This window comes from Littorina saxatilis, linkage group LG10 (genome assembly GCF_037325665.1).
Source record: "Littorina saxatilis isolate snail1 linkage group LG10, US_GU_Lsax_2.0, whole genome shotgun sequence".
Classification (NCBI taxonomy): domain Eukaryota; kingdom Metazoa; phylum Mollusca; class Gastropoda; order Littorinimorpha; family Littorinidae; genus Littorina; species Littorina saxatilis.
Window position 1 is genome coordinate 20,482,156 of NC_090254.1, and position 25,731 is coordinate 20,507,886.

Here is a 25,731-nt window from a genome sequence, read left to right on the forward strand (position 1 = left end):
CAATAATCAGTCATGATAGGTCATACTGAAGAGAGAGAGAGAGAGAGAGAGAGAGAGAGAGAGAGAGAGAGAGCATTGGTCAGCATATCCTACGGATGGTCATTTCAGTAAGAAAACATTATTTGCGTTATATGTATATCTTGACACAGACACACAAGCACACACACAGACTTTTATCTCCAAGCAGTTATTAAATGCCAACAAGCATGGAACCCAACAAAACATCATTCAAATCTTTCTGATCATTCACATCTGACTTTATTTCAATGCGATGCATCGATTTTCACCACAACTTAACACGAGAAATAGCAGGGTTTTATTGTTTGACCTTTTTCTGGTTACCTTTTACATACCTTCCTAACACTGTAAAGCATCAATCATAAACACCAACACGAATGCGTTTATATTTGTACATTGGATAATTATTAATTGCAGACTATGAGGCTTTTGTTGATTACATTCAGTCACTGCCACCTGTGATCATCCAAAAATCAATCAATCAAAACTGCCTTTAGACATGTACCCAAAAGTAAAAAAAATTTCTTTCCAGATAGCCATAAACGCCATAAATACCGGATTATGAATCCCATAATGTAAATGGGGTGGTTGACAAGATAGTTTGCATAACAAGGATTTTTTTTTATATATACAGCTGTATCAGATACACAGAGGATGGCCAGGTGAAACCTTAAAATAGAGTACGAACATATTCTTTATTTGAAAGAGAATTTTAAAAGGCCCCCCTCCTCCTCCCCTCCCAGTGTTTGTCCAAGTGTAAGACTTGTCTTATCCCACCAATCCATGCAAAAGACAGTCCACATCTGTGATGATGAGAACAATTCTTTGACATGGAAAGATTGTGCCTTTAAAATATAAGTACCATGTCAAAATCCAGATCACAGGTTTGTTGCCAATGTTTACTTGCCCAATTTCACAAGGCACATTGAGTCAGACTGTGTGAAGTTCATGCGATACAGTATCAGATAGTAGACATGTACATTAATATTCAAAGCATAAGGTATGTATTTTGTTTTTACCTGATTAAAAGTTCAACCTGACAAAGCATTTTCGAATATGTTTTATAGTTTTTGTTTGTTACTGAAGAATGTTTAAAAAATAATTTAGTATTATTGAAAAACAAGAAGAGCAAACGCTCGATCGAGTCACTTTCGCAGTTCTGAATATTATATGAGGCATCAGATGGACAGGAAGAAATTGCTATTCACAACACAATGAGTCACGTTCACATAAAATTTGAGCCCGGTCACTTTTATAGTTTCCGAGAAAAGCCCAACGTTAAGTTGTGTGTTGCCGAACAGAAAAGGCTAGTTATCTCCCTTGTTTTTCTGATAACGTTCGTAAAAGGCTACAGATGTAAATACTTTGATGTAAAGAATAATCCTACAAAGTTTCAATCACATCCGATGAACTTTGTCAAAGATATAAAATGTCTAATTTTTCCTTTGACGCTGACCTGTGACCTTGAAAAAGGTCAAAGGTCAACGAAACCATCGTTAAAGTGTAGAGGTCATTGGAGGTCACGACTAAACAAAATATGAGCCCGATCGCTTTGATAGTTTCCGAGAAAAGTCCAACGTTAAGGTGGTGTCTACGGACGGCCGGCCGGACAGACTAACACTGACCGATTACATAGAGTCACTTTTTCTCAAGTGACTCAAAAACAATATTCTTGGGCTTGTTGATCCAAATTCATGGGGTGACTGTGAGTTAAAATATTTTTTATTTACTTGTTTCTTTTTATATTGGTTTGGGAAACAGCTACCAGCTTGTTTATGGCTATGTGAGACAAAGTTACATACACAATTTTCTGATCAATCTTTTATTATATGAAGTCTTATATCGCGCGCGTATCTCCAGACTTAGACTCAAGGATCTATTTATGCCGTGTGAGATGGAATTTTTTACACAGTACATCACGCATTCACATCGACCAGCAGATCGCAGCCATGTCGGCGCATATCCTACTTTTCACGGCCTATTATTCCAAGTCACACGGGTATTTTGGTGGACATTTTTTATCTATGCCTATACAATTTTGCCAGGAAAGACCCTTTTGTCAATCATGGGATCTTTAACGTGCACACCCCAATGTAGTGTACACGAAGGGACCTCGGTTTTTCGTCTCATCCGAAAGACTAGCACTTGAACCCACCACCTAGGTTAGGAAAGGGGGGAGAAAATTGCTAACGCCCTGACCCAGGGTCGAACCCACAACCTCTCGCTTCCGAGCGCAAGTGCGTTACCACTCGGCCACCCAGTCCTTTATTTGTTCATGCAAGGCAGGTATTACTATTGCCATTGGATATACACTCTGCCAAAAAAATATGTTGCACCCATTTTCGTACCCCCACTAGACCATTCATTCCCGTGTCAATTCATTCAAACTTTCTTTGTCATTAAAGGCCATCCACTTGGCTATCTGGCACACTTTTGGAATCAAAGATTCATTTTACATGGGTTACATGATCGCCTCTTAATTAAGGGTACCCCCCAAAATCGACCCTATAAAAACGTTAGGCACTAATTATACATCAAAGAAAATTCAGAATAGGCACAATTTGGCAACTTTAACATACGAGGATAAAGCCAAATCAATTATTTTACCTTTAAATGCCATTGAACGTTTAAATGAATAAACACGGAAATGAATGTTTTAGTTAGGGTATGAAAATGGGTGCAATAAGGCATTAAGTTTGCCTTCAAAGTGTGTATGATTCAGAAATACTAGTCACTGTGTGTTGAACTGGGACACCTAAGAACAAGGTTGGGGTTAAAATCAAAATTCAGAAAATTGTCACAGTACTATCCCCTCTCTTTTTTAGGTCACAGAATTAATTATTCAATTTACATAGACAAACTTAAAAACTCAATATCTTCAACAACAACAGCCCGAAAATCAATGTGGCTTTAAATTTCATCGCAATTGAGTACACTGAAGAGCACAAGTCAACGGAAATTACGAGAAACAGTGATCAAAATGGTGCATATTCCAAGAAAGTTGAGGGCAGGAACTACCATAAAATACACCGGTTTTTCTCTTCAAGTCATTTGACCACAACTTTTGAAAAATTATCTTTTAACACAAACGAAGTAATTTGAACTACTCAGTCGGGCTGATGTGGGTTGCGGACGACCCATATGGAATTCCGTAAGGAATTTTACGCTGTGTATTCTAATTGGGATGGTGTAGGTCATGTACGACCCATACTATGCAAAGAGACGGCAAAACTCCTAATTGGATGGCGTGGGTAGTGTACGACCCATACTTTTTATTTTACTTTTAATCCTTCTTTGGAAAGTATGGATTGTACACGACCCACATCATCAGGACTGTGCAGTCCAAAGCGTGATTCTTTTAAAGAACTAGGCAGATGCGTTTGAGGGCAGAATGTTTTGATGAGGCAGTCTATTGTAAAACAAATTATATGACTGAAAAGGGGCATGTATTGATTGCCCTTATTCAAAAAGCTGTTTGAGTTCACATGAGGAAGTGTGTATACATACAGTGATTCCTACAACACAGGCACCCCCAAAAATCAAATTCGAAAAATCAAGGTTCCTGCGTTAAAATCGACAACAAATCAGACTCAGAGCAATCAAATGTGCATCTGAAACAGTCAATTTTGTTACTATGCCATGCTGAGCGGTGTATGTGTTAATTCTCTCAGTAGGTATATGTGGTAAACCGGCACGGTTGGCCTAGTGGTATGGCGTCCGCCCCGTGATCGGGAGGTCGTGGGTTCGAACCCCGGCCGGGTCATACCTAAGACTTTAAAATTGGCAATCTAGTGTCTCCGCCTGGCGTCTGGCATTATGGGGTTAGTGCTCTAGGACTGGTTGGTCCGGTGTCAGAATAATGTGACTGGGTGAGACATGAAGCCTGTGCTGCGACTTCTGTCTTCTGTGTGGCGCACGTTAGATATATGTCAAAGCAGCACCGCCCTGATATGGCCCTTCGTGGTCGGCTGGGCGTTAAGCAAACAAAAAAACCAACAAAAAATATGTGGTAATCCTCTCAGTAGGCATAAAAGGCAGTTTTTGAAGCCGTTTTAGCGGGTAATGAAACAAAACAATACATTTGAATTTCTGCAATTTTTAACGCATTGCGTTCAAATATTTGGTGATTCGTGCTAACACATGTCATGAATTAGAAAAGACAACATTAAACAGGTTTGCGATTGTGAGGTGTTAGCCGGTATTTTTACCGACAATTATCAAATGAATTAATTAAGCAACAAATCAGTGCTGGGGCCGACGCTATTCTTAGCGTACATTAACGACCTCCCGGAGCGACTGACGGCACTAGCGCGCCTGTTTGCGGACGACACTGCAGTGTACAGGGTGGTGACTAGCGTAAACGACCAGGCCCAGCTACAACAAGACCTCCATCGCCAGGCCGAGTGGGAGAAGAGCTGGGACATGCAGTTCCATCCTGCAAAGTGCAACACCCTGTCTGTTACGAGGAGCAGACGCCCACTACAGCCCTCTTACCAGCTCCATGGGCATACGCTGGAGACAGTGAAGGCGGTCAAGTACCTGGGTGTGACCATTCAGGGTGACCTGTGCTGGGACGATGATTGGCGGCCTATACCCCAGACGGGGTCACAGGCGTAGGTGAGGTGAGGTGAGTGTGCTGGGACGACCATATTAACAACATCGTCAGCAAGGCAAACAAGACCCTGGGGTTCCTGCGGCGCAATCTGAAGATCTCATCAAGATCCGTGAAAGAGCAGGCGTACAAGGCCTTTGTCAGGCCTATCCTGGAGTACGCCTCGTCAGTGTGAGACCTGCACACCTAGAAGAACATCGACAAGCTTGAGACCGCCCAGAGACGAGCTGCCCGATTCGTCTGCAACCGCTACCACAACACGTCAAGTGTCAGCCGGATGCTGGACTCCCTTGGGTGGCAGTCTCTGGAGGAGCGCAGGAAGCTTGCCCGCCTATCGATGCTCTACAAGATCACAAACAGCATCGTCCACTGTCCGGGCATCAAGTCGAAGCTGGCCCCCTTACCACCACGCCAGCGAAGAGGCCATTGCCAGCAGTTCAGCCTTATCACCTGCCGCACTCAGTATCGGAGTGCCGCTTTTCTACCCAGCACAGTGAAGGACTGGAACTCTCTACCAGCAGCTGTCTTCGAGGCCCGCACTGTCGACACCTTTGTGTCGCGCGCCTCGCACTAAACCAGTAGCCACTGTGACTCATGTCCCCCCCCCCCATACTCCCCAACCTGTGAATTTTAAATGGACTTTTGGATGCTGGAAACGCTGCTTTCTTGGACTTGCGCAACATCCCATCAAGTGCCGAAGTAATCACTACTGCTGATTGTGGGCAATAATGGAAAGACAAGACAATCAGATGTACCGAATTACAAACAAAATGTCAAGTCATTTGAAACGTTAGTACTGCTGTTATGCGACATGTTAGAAAGAATTACAAACAAGAAGGGCAAAGCCCATACGACTCACATGCTTGACCTCGACCTTTAGGGTAACGAAACCTAGCAATGACATCATACACTAAGAACTGCTTTACACATTTTTCCTACCAAAATACATGTGACCTTGACCCAAGGTCAAGGTCATCCAAGGTCATGCAACACAAAGCTGTTAATTCAAGACATAGGAAGTACAATGGTGCTTATTGGCTCTTTCTACCATGAGATATGGTCACTTTTAGTGGTTCACTACCTTATTTTGGTCACATTTCATAAGGGTCAAAGTGACCTTGACCTTGATCATATTTGACCAAATGTGTCTCATGATGAAAGCATAACATGTGCCCCACATAATTTTTAAGTTTGAAACAGTTATCTTCCATAGTTCAGGGTCAAGGTCACTTCAAAATATGTATACAATCCAACTTTGAAGAGCTCCTGTGACCTTGACCTTGAAGCAAGGTAAACCAAACTGGTATCAAAAGATGGGGCTTACTTTGCCCTATATATCATATGTAGGTGAGGTATTCAATCTAAAAAACTTCAGAGAAAATGGGAAAAATGTGAAAAATAGCTGTTTTTTAGGCAACATTTATGGCCCCTGCGACCTTGACCTTGAAGCAAGGTCAAGATGCTATGTATGTTTTTTGGGGCCTTGTCATCATACACCATCTTGCCAAATTTGGTACTGATAGACTGAATAGTGTCCAAGAAATATCCAACGTTAAAGTTTTCCGGACGGACGGACGTCCGGACGTCCGGACGTCCGGACGACTCGGGTGAGTACATAGACTCACTTTTGCTTCGCATGTGAGTCAAAAATAAAAATGTACCTTTTCCAAAGAAAACAGATTTTTTTTTTAAATATGCAGGCTTTTTAAACAAACATTAAAGCTTCAAATAACACTGAAATGTAATTCATAATCAACGACGGCTGCTCAGACCACTTGTTCAAACGCGTACAAACATTCTTGGGAAATGCTCTCTCAAAAGCCCTGCTCAGCAGCTAGCAGTTAAATGTTCAGCAGTGAGCTTGATGTGGGCTATTTGTGCTCAGCGCTGTGAAAATAGTCCACTTCTTAAAGATTACTTTCGCTTTGAAATCCTTATACCATCCATGTCTGATAAAATATGTACATGAAATTTGAGTATTTGGTTTATTTGAAGTTGAAAATAGCAACAAATTAAATTTGTTTGATGAGTCAGCTTAGAGTTAGACCAACCGACTATTTTAAGGACTCTTTCTGGCATGTCAAATAAAAGCAAACCTAATCTCTCGAATAACTTGATGTACTTAACGACATGTCTTAGCATAAATTACCAGACGTTTGAAGGCAATGCATTGAGAAATTTATTAAATGTGCTGGATTTCTTCTGATTACCCACTAAAATGGCCCCAGAAACCGCATTTTACGGCTTCTCAGAAGAATTACATACCGTTCATCATGCCATTACGCCATTGTTAGACAAGATATGTAAACTAAGCTGACTGTTTGGATGCATATTTAATTTTTCTTTCTAATAACATGCACAACAGGTTTCCTTTCAGCAGTTTTGATAGTATACTGTTCTAAAGAAGAAACGCATAGCTTGTAATATTTGGTTAATTTAGTTATATGGCTACAAGGATATCCACCAAACTGCAGAAAATGTTTATCTGGTCGTCGACCTTTCGTCCATTGCCACAAGTGAGCTCTGCACGTGACGCATGCGTTATCAGTGGCTACAATGTCAAAATTGCTCATTTGGCATGACCACTCGTCATGCTTCAGTGTAATCTCGTGAAACTTGGGGAATATTGAGCTCTCACCATGTCTTCCAAAACCCATAAAAGCGGATTGTTCGCCACAAAGAAATCAGACGACAATTCAGCGACGAAAGATGGCCCGATTGAGCAGAGAAGACCGCCAAATTGCATTGGGTCGTTTACAAGCAGGCCAAAGTCAAAGTGCAATCGCCAGGCACTTCCACGTGTCCCAGAGCACCATCAGTAGACTGTGGGTCAGGTTTCAAGCCACTGGCTCCGTTGCTGACTTGCCACGAGCGGGAAGACCAAGGGCGACAACTGCTGCTCACGACCGCTTCATACGGCTCCGCCACCTCCGGAATCGTTTCCTGTCGGCCTCATCTTCTGTCCAGGCTCTCCCCGGGCCACACCGATTATCGGACCAGACCGTGCGGAACCGCCTGCATGAAGCTGGTTTGAGAGCTCGCTGTCCTCACCCGCCGCCATCGCCAGAACCGAGTGCAGTGGGGCAACCAGCACCTTCGCTGGACCGTCCGGAATCACTGGAGACACGTGTGGTTCAGCAACGAGTCCTACTTCCTGCTCCAGCGACATGATGGTCGGAGGAGGGTCTTCCGGAGAGTAAACGAACGTTACGCGCCCAACTGTGTGGATGAGGCACCCGTTCATGGTGGTGGAGGCGTCATGGTGTGGGGGGCGATCAATACCGCTGGAAGGAGCACCCTGGTGCACGTCCAAGGGCGCATAACTGCCCAGCGATACGTGGAGGAAATTCTGCGCCCACACGCCCTTCCTCTTCTGGCTGACCAGGATGCCATATTCCAGCAGGACAACGCTCGCCCGCACACAGCACGACTCACCACCCAGTTCCTCACCGACCACCATGTCCAGGTGCTTCCCTGGCCATCCATGTCGCCAGACATGAACCCGATAGAACACCTCTGGGATGAATTGGACAGACGTGTGCGCAGGCGAGAAGAAGCGCCGGCAAATCACCGCAATCTATTGCAGGCACTTCAGGAGGAGTGGGACACCATCCCACAGCAAGATATCCGGCATCTGATCCAGTCCATGCCCAGAAGGTGCCGGGCAGTTGTTGCTGCTCAAGGCAGTCACACCCCTTACTGACTTGACAGCCCCGGCACCCAATCGTATTGATTGACTGATTGATTTGAAGATGCAAATGAACTGTGTGTGCATTCAACTGTGTCCATACCAAATTTCAAACAAATAATCTAAATATTGGATTTTCTGTTAATTTTTTCTAAAAATAAAACAAATTTGGCAAGTAGCAACTATGCGTTTCTTTTTTTGAACAGTATATGTCGATTTTAACACGTTAAACTTGATTTTGCGAATTTGATTTTTGGGGATGCTAGTCTTGTAGGTTCTATTTTATAAACAGTACCTCGCGTAAACTAAATCTGTTTTCTATATAACATATGACAATGAATGGCCTTTTCAGTCTTATAATTGGTTTTACAATAAATGGCCTCATTAAAATGATCTGCCCTCAAACGCGTTTGCTTAGTTTGTTGTTGTTGACAGGTAGTATAGAAATAGAATATGAACGTTGGACATGTTTTAACTGCTAACTAATATTGACAAAACCACTGTATACTTCTGTGTCTGCAGACTGTTCCTGGCATAATTAATGTAAATGCTTAAAAAATTCCTTTAACCATTTTAAATATAAAATGTGTTGTTTTGTGCAAGGGAGGTTACACAGTGGCCACTACATACAGTGTTGGTAGTTGGCCCCTGAGCAAGCGTCAGCATCAGTGTTTGTAGTTGGCCCCTGAGCAAGCGTCAACATCAGTGTTGGTAGTTGACCCGTGAGCAAGCGTCAGCATCAGTGTTGGTAGTTGGCCCCTGAGCAAGCGTCAGTATCAGTGTTGGTAGTTGGCCCCTCAGAGAGTATCAGGGTCAGTGTTGGTAGTTGGCCCCTCTGCGAGTGTCAGCATCAGCGTTGGTAGTTGGCCCCTCAGCGAGTGTCAGCCTCAGTGTTGGTAGTCGACCCCTCAGCGAGTGTCAGCCTCAGTGTTGGTAGTTGACCCCTCAGCGAGTGTCAGCCTCAGTGTTGGTAGTTGACCCCTCAGCGAGTATCACCATCAGTGTTGGTAGTCGACCCCTCAGCGAGTATCACCATCAGTGTTGGTAGTTGACCCCTCAGCGAGTATCACCATCAGTGTTGGTAGTCGACCCCTCAGCGAGTATCACAATCAGTGTTGGTAGTTGGCCCCTCAATGAGTGTCAGCATCAGTGTGTGGGTAGAGGTCCTTGAACAAGGAACAGCAACATAGTCATAAGAGCAGAAGGTTTCTTGTATTAAATGTTAGCAACAGAGCAGTTTCACCACATAATGATCTTACAAGAAAAAGAGAAGACAGTGAGTAATTCTAATACTTGCTCTTATTCATACTACACTTAGCAAACCATTTTATCTGTACAAATTGTGTACTTTAAAAAAAAAATCACTCCCGAATCATTTTGTACAAACTTTCCAAGCCATTAAAGGCACTTCACTTGGAAATGTGGCACACTCTTCCGCTGCTCAAGAAAGGATGCCCCAAAAATTGACCCGAAAAAACACAAAGTACCACTTAAAAATCAACTCAGGTTCAGGATAGACACAATAATAATAATAATGAAAATAGAACATTTATATAGCGCTTCTTCACAGCTCGAAGCGCTTTGGCAACGTTTACATACGTGGAGAAGAACATCAATTATCTGTCCAGAACAGGGTGTCTTCTTTGGTTAACTTTTGTACTTTGTGTTCTGCCATTACTGCTGATGCACGTGTCAATCGCTTCAACAGTAAAAAACACGAGGTCTTGCGTTAATTTAGAGGGGTTAAACAATTAAAAGAAAGCTCTGTATATCAGCAATGACTCAGTCCTTTAAAATGAATCAGACAAGGCTAACAATTCAGGAAATGGAACAAACCAACTGAATTACAAATTAGCACAATTTCTTGAAATCCCCTAGAGCATGTTCTATTCTCCTCACAATCTATGCCCCCCCCCCCCCCCCCCACGTTAACAATAACAGCGTAAATACATGTTTTTAGTACTAGTAAATTACTAGTTATTGTCACTTAAGAATCAGTTTTGTTGATATCAAGGAGTAGTAAAATTTAAAGTCAAAGATAAAAGTTTAAAAAAGAAGTCAAACACTGAAACAGCATTCTTCTTACTCACTGTCCAGTTTTTGTGTGTGTCACTGTGTGTGAGAACAATACGTTTTGACACATCTCTTTCAACGTGTATGCATACTACTACAACTATTACACAAGTTAGTACTATGTGATCCCAGAACGCCTCTTCTTTTGTTTTCCAAATGTTCTACAGAATTGTCAATGACTGAATGAGTATCATATTACAAGCATAACATATTTACCTGAAATGATGTCCAGTCTTTTCTTGCACACCACGTTCACTAAGACTTATGCTTTCATTGGCATTCCTCATTGTCTCTGCCCTTGCTTTGGTAACTGTATGTTAGTGTCCACGGGTAGAAGATGACACTGGAGGAGAGCATGGTGGTGCCAGACGATGCAGACGGTGATGAAGTTTATTCTCTGGTGATACAAGAAAGAAAATTATGAGCGTTTGCTGAATGTTTCAGTGTTTGCTTGTATGCATTTACAATTACCAGGTGAATACGCTGCACAGATCTGCAGTGCAGATGATACTAAGACAACACTGTCAGCACAGCTACCAAGTCAAACTTACAACGAGCACAGTCAGTATTATATATATGGTGCTGATTAACAATAACAACCCATTTATGATTTAAGTTTCAAACATGCCTTTTCTGCTCTAATGTTTTCTCTCTCATGCAAGCTGTTTTATAACCTTGACATTTTCTGCAACAACATTCCCAAACACAATCTGAAAAGTAGCATGCCTTGAAAGGAACATTTGATCAATTATGCTTTAGATCTATTCCAAACCTTACCTTTTTTCATCATGACAGGAAACAATGCTGACGTGTCTTGCTGACGTGTCTAGTTCACGTGTTGAGTTAACCTGCTTGGAGCACTGCTGTAGATATAGGGTGTGACTGAGTATTCAGGGTGTCAAGATGTAGCCAATGTCACCGTATATGAACAAGCCCAGAGGTGCTTGGATTGCAGGACACACCCAACTCTCATTTAAAATCATGGTACCCTTTTCACACCCTGGCCATAGAACAACACGACACACGGTCCAAAGATGTTCGTCACCAACTACTTCAATGCCTGTAGAAGCCGTCACGGCGTGGCATCCTTCCTTGTTGATATTATACTCGTGCTGTTTTGTTTCGTTGACTGACTGATAGACTGTTGTTCGAAAATGTGTGTAAACAGCACCACAAACGCCGAAAAAGTGCACTACAAGTACAAGCTGCTCACGAGTACGTGTGGTTAGCCGCTTCCTGTCGGGTTCACACTCGTCGTGCAAGGCAGAATATACATTCGGTGGATGCAGCGAAGACTCGTTTCCTTGCTGATGTAGAATATGTCGCCGTGCATGGACTGACAGACATCAATCACGCAGAAAACGGTGCAATCATAGTCTTCGCGGGTGCTTGTAAGTGCTAAACTGCATACCGTCCACACTCTTGTCAACATATTTCAAAGAGGAGTCCATGCTTTGACAAATGAAAGCATGCGGCACTCTCCTTATCGTCTTGGGCATTCCGCGGATCCGTGCGGTGACGAAAATGTGTTGATGGCGCATGTTATATCGCAAAATGATGCACGAGTCGAGTCGACTCACAGTCTCATTTACGGCCGCCATTTTTAGGATTAAAATTATCTCCCTTGCAAGTTGGGGGCGCTTCTGTCTGCTCTTACCTAACTTAGGGCTGGGGGGGGGCTGCCCTATGTTAAGAGCGACATAGGAGCGCTCTTTGGCCAAAGAGCGGTCCGTGAAACGCACCTATCTTAACTTTGCTCTTAACCCCATCTTGACCCCTTAAGAGCTCCTAAGTTAGGATAAGAGCGCGTATATGAAACTGGCCCCTGGGGCCGGTTTCATATACCGCTCTTATCCTAACTTAGGAGCTCTTAAGGGGTCAAGATGGGGTTAAGAGCAAAGTTAAGATAGGTGCGTTTCACGGACCGCTCTTTGGCCAAAGAGCGCTCCTATGTCGCTCTTAACATAGGGCAGCCCCCCCCCAGCCCTAAGTTAGGTAAGAGCAGACAGAAGCGCCCCCAACTTGCAAGGGAGATAATTTTAATCCTAAAAATGGCGGCCGTAAATGAGACTGTGAGTCGACTCGACTCGTGCATCATTTTGCGATATAACATGCGCCATCAACACATTTTCGTCACCGCACGGATCCGCGGAATGCCCAAGACGATAAGGAGAGTGCCGCACGCTTTCATTTGTCAAAGCATGGACTCGTCTTTGAATTATGTTGACAAGAGTGTGGACGGTATGCAGTTTAGCACTTACAAGCACCCGCGAAGACTATGATTGCACCGTTTTCTGCGTGATTGATGTCTGTCAGTCCATGCACGGCGACATATTCTACATCAGCAAGGAAACGAGTCTTCGCTGCATCCACCGAATGTATATTCTGCCTTGCACGACGAGTGTGAACCCGACAGGAAGCGGCTAACCACACGTACTCGTGAGCAATTCCAGATAGCTTGTACTTGTAGTGCACTTTTTCGGCGTGTTTGTGGTGCTGTTTACACACATTTTCGAACAACAGTCTATCAGTCAGTCAACGAAACAAAACAGCACGAGTATAATATCAACAAGGAAGGATGCCACGCCGTGACGGCTTCTATAGGCATTGAAGTAGTTGGTGACGAACATCTTTGGACCGTGTGTCGTGTTGTTCTATGGCCAGGGTGTGAAAAGGGTACCATGATTTTAAATGAGAGTTGGGTGTGTCCTGCAATCCAAGCACCTCTGGGCTTGTTCATATACGGTGACATTGGCTACATCTTGACACCCTGAATACTCAGTCACACCCTATATCTACAGCAGTGCTCCAAGCAGGTTAACTCAACACGTGAACTAGACACGTCAGCAAGACACGTCAGCATTGTTTCCTGTCATGATGAAAAAAGGTAATGTTTGGAATAGATCTAAAGCATAATTGATCAAATGTTCCTTTCAAGGCATGCTACTTTTCAGATTGTGTTTGGGAATGTTGTTGCAGAAAATGTCAAGGTTATAAAACAGCTTGCATGAGAGAGAAAACATTAGAGCAGAAAAGGCATGTTTGAAACTTAAATGGGTTGTTATTGTTAATCAGCACCATATTATATATACTGACTGTGCTCGTTGTAAGTTTGACTTGGTAGCTGTGCTGACAGTGTTGTCTTAGTATCATCTGCACTGCAGATCTGTGCAGCGTATTCACCTGGTAATTGTAAATGCATACAAGCAAACACTGAAACATTCAGCAAACGCTCATAATTTTCTTTCTTGTATCACCAGAGAATAAACTTCATCATCGTCTGGCACCACCATGCTCTCCTCCAGTGTCATCTTCTACCCGTGGACACTAACATACAGTTACCAAAGCAAGGGCAGAGACAATGAGGAATGCCAATGAAAGCATAAGTCTTAGTGAACGTGGTGTGCAAGAAAAGACTGGACATCATTTCAGGTAAATATGTTATGCTTGTAATATGATACTCATTCAGTCATTGACAATTCTGTAGAACATTTGGAAAACAAAAGAAGAGGCGTTCTGGGATCACATAGTACTAACTTGTGTAATAGTAGTAGTATGCATACACATTGAAAGAGATGTGTCAAAACGTATTGTTCTCACACACAGTGACACACACAAAAACTGGACAGTGAGTAAGAAGAATGCTGTTTCAGTGTTTGACTTCTTTTTTAAACTTTTATCTGAAACTTTGACTTTAAATTTTACTACTCCTTGATATCAACAAAACTGATTCTTAAGTGACAATAACTAGTAATTTACTAGTACTAAAAACATGTATTTACACTGTTATTGTTAACGTGGGGGGGGGGGGGGGGGCATAGATTGTGAGGAGAATAGAACATGCTCTAGGGGATTTCAAGAAATTGTGCTAATTTGTAATTCAGTTGGTTTGTTCCATTTCCTGAATTGTTAGCCTTGTCTGATTCATTTTAAAGGACTGAGTCATTGCTGATATACAGAGCTTTCTTTTAATTGTTTAACCCCTCTAAATTAACGCAAGACCTCATGTTTTTTACTGCTGAAGCGATTGACACCTGCATCAGCAGTAATGGCAGAACACAAAGTACAAAAGTTAACCAAAGAAGACACCCTGTTCTGGACAGATAATTGATGTTCTTCTTCACGTATGTAAACGTTGCCAAAGCGCTTTGAGCTGTGAAGAAGCGCTATATAAATGTTCTATTTTCATTATTATTATTATTGTGTCTATCCTGAACTTGAGTCGATTTTTAAGTGGTACTTTGTGTTTTTTCGGGTCAATTTTTGGGGGATCCTTTTTTGAGCAGCGGAAGAGTGTGCCACATTTCCAAGTGAAGTGCCTTTAATGGCGTAGAAAGTTTGAACAAAATGATTCGGGAGTGATTTTTTTTTAAAGTACACAATTTGTACAGATAGAATGGTTTGCTAAGTGTAGTATGAATAAGAGCAAGTTTTAGAATTACTCACTGTCTTCTCTTTTTCTTGTAAGATTATGTGGTGAAACTGCTCTGTTGCTAACATTTAATACAAGAAACCTTCTGCTCTTATGACTATGTTGCTGTTCCTTGTTCAAGGACCTCTACCCACACACTGATGCTGACACTCATTGAGGGGCCAACTACCAACACTGATTGTGATACTCGCTGAGGGGTCGACTACCAACACTGAGGCTGACGCTCGCTGAGGGGCCAACTACCAACACTGATGGTGATACTCGCTGAGGGGTCGACTACCAACACTGATGGTGATACTCGCTGAGGGGTCAACTACCAACACTGAGGCTGACACTCGCTGAGGGGCCAACTACCAACACTGATGCTGACACAACACTGATGCTGACACTCGTTGAGGGGTCGACTACCAACACTTAAGGCTGACACTCGCCGAGGGGCCAACTACCAACGCTGATGCTGACACTCGCAGAGGGGCAAACTACCAACACTGACCCTGATACTCTCTGAGGGGCCAACTACCAACACTGATACTGACGCTTGCTCAGGGGCCAACTACCAACACTGATGTTGACGCTTGCTCAGGGGCCAACTACCAACACTGATACTGACGCTTGCTCACGGGTCAACTACCAACACTGATGTTGACGCTTGCTCAGGGGCCAACTACGAACACTGATGCTGACGCTTGCTCAGGGGCCAACTACGAACACTGATGCTGACGCTTGCTCAGGGGCCAACTACCAACACTGTATGTAGTGGCCACTGTGTAACGTCCCTTGCACAAAACAACAAATTTTATATTTAAAATGGTTAAAGGAATTTTTTAAGCATTTACATTAATTATGCCAGGAACAGTCTGCAGACACAGAAGTATACAGTGGTTTTGTCAATATTAGTTAGCAGTTAAAACATGTCCAACGTTCATATTCTATTTCTATACTACCTGTCAACAACAACAAACTAAGCAAACGCGTTTGAGGGCAGATCATTTTAATGAGGCCATTTATTGTAAAACCAATTATAAGACTGAAAAGGCCATTCATTGTCCTATGTTATATAGAAAACAGATTTAGTTTACGCGAGGTACTGTTTATAAAATAGAACCTACAAGACTAGCATCCCCAACAATCAAATTCGCAAAATCAAGTTTAACGTGTTAAAATCGACATATACTGTTCAAAAAAAGAAACGCATAGTTGCTACTTGCCAAATTTGTTTTATTTTTCGAAAAAATTAACAGAAAATCCAATATTTAGATTATTTGTTTGAAATTTGGTATGGACACAGTTGAATGCACACACAGTTCATTTGCATCTTCAAATCAATCAGTCAATCAATACGATTGGGTGCCGAGGCTGTCAAGTCAGTAGGGGGTGTGACTGCCTTGAGCAGCAACAACTGCCCGGCACCTTCTGGGCATGGACTGGATCAGATGCCGGATATCTTGCTGTGGGATGGTGTCCCACTCCTCCTGAAGTGCCTGCAATAGATCGCGGTGATTTGCCGGCGCTTCTTCTCGCCTGCGCACACGTCTGTCCAATTCATCCCAGAGGTGTTCTATCGGGTTCATGTCTGGCGACATGGATGGCCAGGGAAGCACCTGGACATGGTGGTCGGTGAGGAACTGGGTGGTGAGTCGTGCTGTGTGCGGGCGAGCGTTGTCCTGCTGGAATATGGCATCCTGGTCAGCCAGAAGAGGAAGGGCGTGTGGGCGCAGAATTTCCTCCACGTATCGCTGGGCAGTTATGCGCCCTTGGACGTGCACCAGGGTGCTCCTTCCAGCGGTATTGATCGCCCCCCACACCATGACGCCTCCACCACCATGAACGGGTGCCTCATCCACACAGTTGGGCGCGTAACGTTCGTTTACTCTCCGGTAGACCCTCCTCCGACCATCATGTCGCTGGAGCAGGAAGTAGGACTCGTCGCTGAACCACACGTGTCTCCAGTGATTCCGGACGGTCCAGCGAAGGTGCTGGTTGCCCCACTGCACTCGGTTCTGGCGATGGCGGCGGGTGAGGACAGCTCCTCTGTGAGGTCTGCGAGCTCTCAAACCAGCTTCATGCAGGCGGTTCCGCACGGTCTGGTCCGATAATCGGTGTGGCCCGGGGAGAGCCTGGACAGAAGATGAGGCCGACAGGAAACGATTCCGGAGGTGGCGGAGCCGTATGAAGCGGTCGTGAGCAGCAGTTGTCGCCCTTGGTCTTCCCGCTCGTGGCAAGTCAGCAACGGAGCCAGTGGCTTGAAACCTGACCCACAGTCTACTGATGGTGCTCTGGGACACGTGGAAGTGCCTGGCGATTGCACTTTGACTTTGGCCTGCTTGTAAACGACCCAATGCAATTTGGCGGTCTTCTCTGCTCAATCGGGCCATCTTTCGTCGCTGAATTGTCGTCTGATTTCTTTGTGGCGAACAATCCGCTTTTATGGGTTTTGGAAGACATGGTGAGAGCTCAATATTCCCCGAGTTTCACGAGATTACACTGAAGCATGACGAGTGGTCATGCCAAATGAGCAATTTTGACATTGTAGCCACTGATAACGCATGCGTCACGTGCAGAGCTCACTTGTGGCAATGGACGAAAGGTCGACGACCAGATAAACATTTTCTGCAGTTTGGTGGATATCCTTGTAGCCATATAACTAAATTAACCAAATATTACAAGCTATGCGTTTCTTTTTTTGAACAGTATACTATCAAAACTGCTGAAAGGAAACCTGTTGTGCATGTTATTAGAAAGAAAAATTAAATATGCATCCAAACAGTCAGCTTAGTTTACATATCTTGTCTAACAATGGCGTAATGGCATGATGAACGGTATGTAATTCTTCTGAGAAGCCGTAAAATGCGGTTTCTGGGGCCATTTTAGTGGGTAATCAGAAGAAATCCAGCACATTTAATAAATTTCTCAATGCATTGCCTTCAAACGTCTGGTAATTTATGCTAAGACATGTCGTTAAGTACATCAAGTCATTCGAGAGATTAGGTTTGCTTTTATTTGACATGCCAGAAAGAGTCCTTAAAATAGTCGGTTGATCTAACTCTAAGTCTAAGCTGACTCATCAAACAAATTTAATTTGTTGCTATTTTCAACTTCAAATAAACCAAATACTCAAATTTCATGTACATATTTTATTAGACATGGATGGTATGAGGATTTCAAAGCGAAAGTAATCTTTAAGAAGTGGACTATTTTCACAGCGCTGAGCACAAATAGCCCACATCAAGCTCACTGCTGAACATTTAACTGCTAGCTGCTGAGCAGGGCTTTTGAGAGAGCATTTCCCAAGAATGTTTGTACGCGTTTGAACAAGTGGTCTGAGCAGCCGTCGTTGATTATGAATTACATTTCAGTGTAATTTGAAGCTTTAATGTTTGTTTAAAAAGCCTGCATATTTAAAAACAAATCTGTTTTCTTTGGAAAAGGTACATCTTTATTTTTTGTAATTCTTTCTAACATGTCGCATAACAGCAGTACTAACGTTTCAAATGACTTGACATTTTGTTTGTAATTCGGTACATCTGATTGTCTTGTCTTTCCATTATTGCCCACAATCAGCAGTAGTGATTACTTCGGCACTTGATGGGATGTTGCGCAAGTCCAAGAAAGCAGCGTTTCCAGCATCCAAAAGTCCATTTAAAATTCACAGGTTGGGGAGTATGGGGGGAGGGGACATGAGTCACAGTGGCTACTGGTTTAGTGCGAGGCGCGCGACACAAAGGTGTCGACAGTGCGGGCCTCGACGACAGCTGCTGGTAGAGAGTTCCAGTCCTTCACTGTGCTGGGTAGAAAAGCGGCACTCCGATACTGAGTGCGGCAGGTGATGAGGCCGAACTGCTGGCAATGGCCTCTTCGCTGGCGTGGTGGTAAGGGGGCCAGCTTCGACTTGATGCCCGGACAGTGGACGATGCTGTTCGTGATCTTGTAGAGCATCGATAGGCGGGCAAGCTTCCTGCGCTCCTCCAGAGACTGCCACCCAAGGGAGTCCAGCATCCGGCTGACACTTGACGTGTTGTGGTAGCGGTTGCAGACGAATCGGGCAGCTCGTCTCTGGGCGGTCTCAAGCTTGTCGATGTTCTTCTGGGTGTGCAGGTCCCATACTGACGAGGCGTACTCCAGGATAGGCCTGACAAAGGCCTTGTACGCCTGCTCTTTCACGGATCTTGATGAGATCTTCAGATTGCGCCGCAGGAACCCCAGGGTCTTGTTTGCCTTGCTGACGATGTTGTTAATATGGTCGTCCCAGCACAGGTCACCCTGAATGGTCCCACCCAGGTACTTGACCGCCTTCACTGTCTCCAGCGTATGCCCATGGAGCTGGTAAGAGGGCTGTAGTGGGCGTCTGCTCCTCGTAACAGGCAGGGTGTTGCACTCTGCAGGATGGAACTGCATGTCCCAGCTCTTCTCCCACTCGGCTAGGCGATGGAGGTCTTGTTGTAGCTGGGCCTGGTTGTTTACGCTAGTCACCACCCTGTACACTGCAGTGTCGTCCGCAAACAGGCGCGCTAGTGCCGTCAGTCTCTCCGGGAGGTCGTTAATGTACGCTAAGAATAGCGTCGGCCCCAGCACTGATTTGTTGCTTAATTAATTCATTTGATAATTGTCGGTAAAAATACCGGCTAACACCTCACAATCGCAAACCTGTTTAATGTTGTCTTTTCTAATTCATGACATGTGTTAGCACGAATCACCAAATATTTGAACGCAATGCGTTAAAAATTGCAGAAATTCAAATGTATTGTTTTGTTTCATTACCCGCTAAAACGGCTTCAAAAACTGCCTTTTATGCCTACTGAGAGGATTACCACATATTTTTGTTTTGTTTTTTTGTTTGCTTAACGCCCAGCCGACCACGAAGGGCCATATCAGGGCGGTGCTGCTTTGACATATATATAACGTGCGCCACACACAAGACAGAAGTCGCAGCACAGGCTTCATGTCTCACCCAGTCACATTATTCTGACACCGGACCAACCAGTCCTAGCACTAACCCCATAATGCCAGACGCCAGGCGGAGCAGCCACTAGATTGCCAATTTTAAAGTCTTAGGTATGACCCGGCCGGGGTTCGAACCCACGACCTCCCGATCACGGGGCGGACGCCTTACCACTAGGCCAACCGTGCCGGTTTACCACATATACCTACTGAGAGAATTAACACATACACCGCTCAGCATGGCATAGTAACAAAATTGACTGTTTCAGATGCACATTTGATTGCTCTGAGTCTGATTTGTTGTCGATTTTAACGCAGGAACCTTGATTTTTCGAATTTGATTTTTGGGGGTGCCTGTGTTGTAGGAATCACTGTATGTATACACACTTCCTCATGTGAACTCAAACAGCTTTTTGAGTCACTTGAGAAAAAGTGACTCTATGTAATCGGTCAGTGTTAGTCTGTCCGGCCGGCCGTCCGGCCGGCCGTCCGTAGACACCACCTTAACGTTGGACTTTTCTCGGAAACTATCAAAGCGATCGGGCTCATATTTTGTTTAGTCGTGACCTCCAATGACCTCTACACTTTAACGATGGTTTCGTTGACCTTTGACCTTTTTCAAGGTCACAGGTCAGCGTCAAAGGAAAAATTAGACATTTTATATCTTTGACAAAGTTCATCGGATGTGATTGAAACTTTGTAGGATTATTCTTTACATCAAAGTATTTACATCTGTAGCCTTTTACGAACGTTATCAGAAAAACAAGGGAGATAACTAGCCTTTTCTGTTCGGCAACACACAACTTAACGTTGGGCTTTTCTCGGAAACTATAAAAGTGACCGGGCTCAAATTTTATGTGAACGTGACTCATTGTGTTGTGAATAGCAATTTCTTCCTGTCCATCTGATGCCTCATATAATATGCAGAACTGCGAAAGTGACTCGATCGAGCGTTTGCTCTTCTTGTTGAATAAGGGCAATCAATACATGCCCCTTTTCAGTCATATAATTTGTTTTACAATAGACTGCCTCATCAAAACATTCTGCCCTCAAACGCATCTGCCTAGTTCTTTAAAAGAATCACGCTTTGGACTACACAGTCCTGATGATGTGGGTCGTGTACAATCCATACTTTCCAAAGAAGGATTAAAAGTAAAATAAAAAGTATGGGTCGTACACTACCCACGCCATCCAATTAGGAGTTTTGCCGTCTCTTTGCATAGTATGGGTCGTACATGACCTACACCATCCCAATTAGAATACACAGCGTAAAATTCCTTACAGAATTCCATATGGGTCGTCCGCAACCCACATCAGCCCGACTGAGTAGTTCAAATTACTTCGTTTGTGTTAAAAGATAATTTTTCAAAAGTTGTGGTCAAATGACTTGAAGAGAAAAACCGGTGTATTTTATGGTAGTTCCTGCCCTCAACTTCCTTGGAATATGCACCATTTTGATCACTGTTTCTCGTAATTTCCGTTGACTTGTGCTCTTCAGTGTACTCAATTGCGATGAAATTTAAAGCCACATTGATTTTCGGGCTGTTGTTGTTGAAGATATTGAGTTTTTAAGTTTGTCTATGTAAATTGAATAATTAATTCTGTGACCTAAAAAAGAGAGGGGATAGTACTGTGACAATTTTCTGAATTTTGATTTTAACCCCAACCTTGTTCTTAGGTGTCCCAGTTCAACACACAGTGACTAGTATTTCTGAATCATACACACTTTGAAGGCAAACTTAATGCCTTATTGCACCCATTTTCGTACCCTAACTAAAACATTCATTTCCGTGTTTATTCATTTAAACGTTCAATGGCATTTAAAGGTAAAATAATTGATTTGGCTTTATCCTCGTATGTTAAACAGGCATGGGAATTGTCCTTCCGCCGAATTTTTTTTTTGTTCCGCCGAAAATGCAAAAGTGTCCGCCGAAAAAATAAAGGGGGGAGGCACACAAAAAAAGCACCGGTTACTTTGGCCTTTGCGCAAAAGCCCGCGAAAACTTTCCGTACTTTGTTCACGCACTGCTACCGCCCGCCTCAGTTATTGAACTATTATGTTTGAAAGTAAACCAGATTGCACAGATTGTGTTACAAGTTACATTTTCCTGTTTGTCTCAACAGATAAAATTTTTTACAAATTTAAACCATATATAATACATGTAAGCAAAATTTGGTACATTTTTGTACTAAAAACTCTGATTCTAAAAACAGAATTTAATGGCAAACTTGGAGCTCAGATGACACCAGATTGCACCATCTGGGTTCTTTGGAGAAAAAAAATTTCCGGGGGGGGCATGCCCCCGGACCCCCGTAGTAAGGCTAGGCGCTTCGCGCCGTCGACTTGACGCTTCGCGTCTTCAGTTATAAATTTTCCGCCTTTTTTTACAATTTTCAATTCCCATGCCTGGTTAAAGTTGCCAAATTGTGCCTATTCTGAATTTTCTTTGATGTATAATTAGTGCCTAATGTTTTTATAGGGTCGATTTTGGGGGGTACCCTTAATTAAGAGGCGATCATGTAACCCATGTAAAATGAATCTTTGATTCCAAAAGTGTGCCAGATAGCCAAGTGGATGGCCTTTAATGACAAAGAAAGTTTGAATGAATTGACACGGGAATGAATGGTCTAGTGGGGTACGAAAATGGGTGCAACATATTTTTTTGGCAGAGTGTATATCCAATGGCAATAGTAATACCTGCCTTGCATGAACAAATAAAGGACTGGGTGGCCGAGTGGTAACGCACTTGCGCTCGGAAGCGAGAGGTTGTGAGTTCGACCCTGGGTCAGGGCGTTAGCAATTTTCTCCCCCCTTTCCTAACCTAGGTGGTGGGTTCAAGTGCTAGTCTTTCGGATGAGACGAAAAACCGAGGTCCCTTCGTGTACACTACATTGGGGTGTGCACGTTAAAGATCCCATGATTGACAAAAGGGTCTTTCCTGGCAAAATTGTATGGGCATAGATAAAAAATGTCCACCAAAATACCCGTGTGACTTGGAATAATAGGCCGTGAAAAGTAGGATATGCGCCGACATGGCTGCGATCTGCTGGTCGATGTGAATGCGTGATGTACTGTGTAAAAAATTCCATCTCACACGGCATAAATAGATCCTTGAGTCTGAGTCTGGAGATACACGCGCGATATAAGACTTCATATAATAAAAGATTGATCAGAAAATTGTGTATGTAACTTTGTCTCACACAGCCATTTACAAGCTGGTAGCTGTTTCCCAAACCAATATAAAAAGAAACAACAAGTAAATAAAAAATATTTTAACTCACAGTCACCCCATGAATTTATATCAACAAGCCCAAGAACATTGGTTTTTTTCAATAATACTAAATTATTTTTTAAACATTCTTCAGTAACAAACAAAAACTATAAAACATATTTGAATATGCTTTGTCAGGTTGAACTTTTAATCAGTTAAAAACAAAATACATACCTTATGCTTTGAATATTAATGTACATGTCTACTATCTGATACTGTATCGCATGAACTTCACACAGTCTGACTCAATGTGCCTTGTGAAATTGGGCAAGTAAACATTGGCAACAAACCTGTGATCTGGATTTTGACATGGTACTTATATTTTAAAGGCACAATCTTTCCATGTCAAAGAATTGTTCTCATCATCACAGATGTGGACTGTCTTTTGCATGGATTGGTGGGATAAGACAAGTCTTACACTTGGACAAACACTGGGAGGGGAGGAGGAGGGGGGCCTTTTAAAATTCTCTTTCAAATAAAGAATATGTTCGTACTCTATTTTAAGGTTTCACCTGGCCATCCTCTGTGTATCTGATACAGCTGTATATATATAAAAAAAATCCTTGTTATGCAAACTATCTTGTCAACCACCCCATTTACATTATGGGATTCATAATCCGGTATTTATGGCGTTTATGGCTATCTGGAAAGAAACAAATTTTACATTTGGGTACATGTCTAAAGGCAGTTTTGATTGATTGATTTTTGGATGATCACAGGTGGCAGTGACTGAATGTAATCAACAAAAGCCTCATAGTCTGCAATTAATAATTATCCAATGTACAAATATAAACGCATTCGTGTTGGTGTTTATGATTGATGCTTTACAGTGTTAGGAAGGTATGTAAAAGGTAACCAGAAAAAGGTCAAACAATAAAACCCTGCTATTTCTCGTGTTAAGTTGTGGTGAAAATCGATGCATCGCATTGAAATAAAGTCAGATGTGAATGATCAGAAAGATTTGAATGATGTTTTGTTGGGTTCCATGCTTCTTGTTGGCATTTAATAACTGCTTGGAGATAAAAGTCTGTGTGTGTGCTTGTGTGTCTGTGTCAAGATATACATATAACGCAAATAATGCTTTCTTACTGAAATGACCATCCGTAGGATATGCTGACCAATGCTCTCTCTCTCTCTCTCTCTCTCTCTCTCTCTCTCTCTCTCTCTCTCTCTCTCTTCAGTATGACCTATCACGACTGATTATTGCAGAGTCAATGTCTTCATAAGTACAGAAAATAATTCATATAGATCTATGTAAAAACTAAAACACCCACATAAAACACCCACACATATTTTGACACCCAGTCTGTGATGTCTGAATGAAATACATTTTTATTTACGTCACAATTGCATGACAAGTACGCGAGATAAATTTAACAACTTTGACCTGACAACACAAAACAAACAAAAAAAACCAACTCCCTCTCTGTCAGCAAAGCCTTACGCAGATCGATGCAAGGTGCAGATCAATCAAACACACACAATGTTGTCAAAATGGCACAAGACACGTACAGAGTGACCCAAGAAAACTGCAACCCTCACAACTGCTAATTACTTCTACATCTCTTGACCGGATCACTATATATTTAGGGGACATAAACTTCAGCCTATGCATGACCCTTCCCTTGATTGGCAATGTTGTAGAACAAATGGTCTGACGTTTGTGCAATTTCGAAACAAAGTTTCCAAATTCGACGATCGTCTCAACAGAACAAGGTTTGACATTTAGCGGTAGCAATACTTACCTGATTTAAACCCTCCAGACTTTTACTGTTTGGATTATCTGAATATCTGAGAATACACAAACACCCCCATCACCCCCTTAGATCATCGGTGACCTAAAGAAAGCAGTTACAGCTCCCTAAACAGCAAAGCTTTCGTGCCACTCACAATTTCGGAGGGGTAATTTGAAACACATTTTGTAGAAAAGGTAAATGTCCGATCATTATACCTAGAGACTCGAAACTGTGTAGAATGGTCGTGGATGAACTGAAGTGTATGCACAACTATGAACATATTTGCTAAACTCAAATGACTGAAAAAATAAACCCTTCGTTGTACAGTTACACTTTCGCAATGCCACGCAAAATTCATTTATGACAGGAACGCTTTCATCCATTTGAAATGCCCTGATCCGGCTTTTAATTGCTATATTCAAATAACTGACTCTCTGATGTTGATTCAGGTATACTAAGTCATTCAAATTATCCCAAAGCTAACAATCTTGAGTGCTGAAATCGGGTTAGTTCGGCGACTGCTCAATTTCAAACCTCGTGCTGTTGAGTCGATCCCCGAATTTGGCAACCTTTTTTGAAAATGCACAAAAGTCAGACCATTTGATCTAAAAATTTGTCAATTTGTAGAAGGGTCATGCATAGACTGAAGTTTAAGTATCCCATATATCAAGTGATTCGGTCCACAGATGTAGAAGTTATTAACAAATTTGAGGCCTAGAAAATTCATTATGGACGATGTCAAGGACGTCATTCAGATCTAGATCTACATGTATACATACGTAGGTACCAAGTCTCATGTTTTATTCGTTTTGTAACGGGGCTAGAAAAACAAGCCTCCACGATCGCGTTGCTTTTGTTAACATTGGAAAGGAGGGTTATTATTTCTCTATGTGTAAATGTGTCCTTACTTTGTTTGGATCGATGTTATCATCAGGTTTTCGTCTGCTTTCAACCGGATGTTG

The 25,731-nt window shown here is 42.8% G+C and overlaps 1 protein-coding gene and 2 long non-coding RNA genes across 3 annotated transcripts in view; 1 reads left to right on the forward strand and 2 right to left on the reverse strand.

Annotated features, from left to right (window-relative positions):
• Positions 1–227: 227 nt before the first annotated feature.
• LOC138978394 (uncharacterized) overlaps positions 228–25,731 on the reverse strand; it is a 237,124-nt gene continuing 211,620 nt past the window's right edge. The window contains exon 2 of the long non-coding RNA XR_011459672.1: positions 228–5,883. This is a non-coding gene — a long non-coding RNA (uncharacterized lncRNA). The remainder of the gene's footprint in view (positions 5,884–25,731) is intronic.
• Positions 9,372–12,188, reverse strand: LOC138978393 (uncharacterized). The gene is made up of 3 exons (XR_011459671.1): positions 11,169–12,188; positions 10,608–10,788; positions 9,372–9,484 (listed from the first exon to the last, which is right to left on the reverse strand). It is a non-coding gene; the product is annotated as an uncharacterized lncRNA (long non-coding RNA).
• Positions 12,202–23,995, forward strand: LOC138978391 (uncharacterized). The gene is made up of 3 exons (XM_070351125.1): positions 12,202–13,278; positions 13,652–13,823; positions 14,945–23,995. The coding sequence occupies exon 3, from the start codon at positions 16,431–16,433 to the stop codon at positions 16,917–16,919; it is 489 nt and encodes a 162-aa protein (XP_070207226.1). The 5' UTR covers positions 12,202–13,278; positions 13,652–13,823; positions 14,945–16,430; the 3' UTR covers positions 16,920–23,995.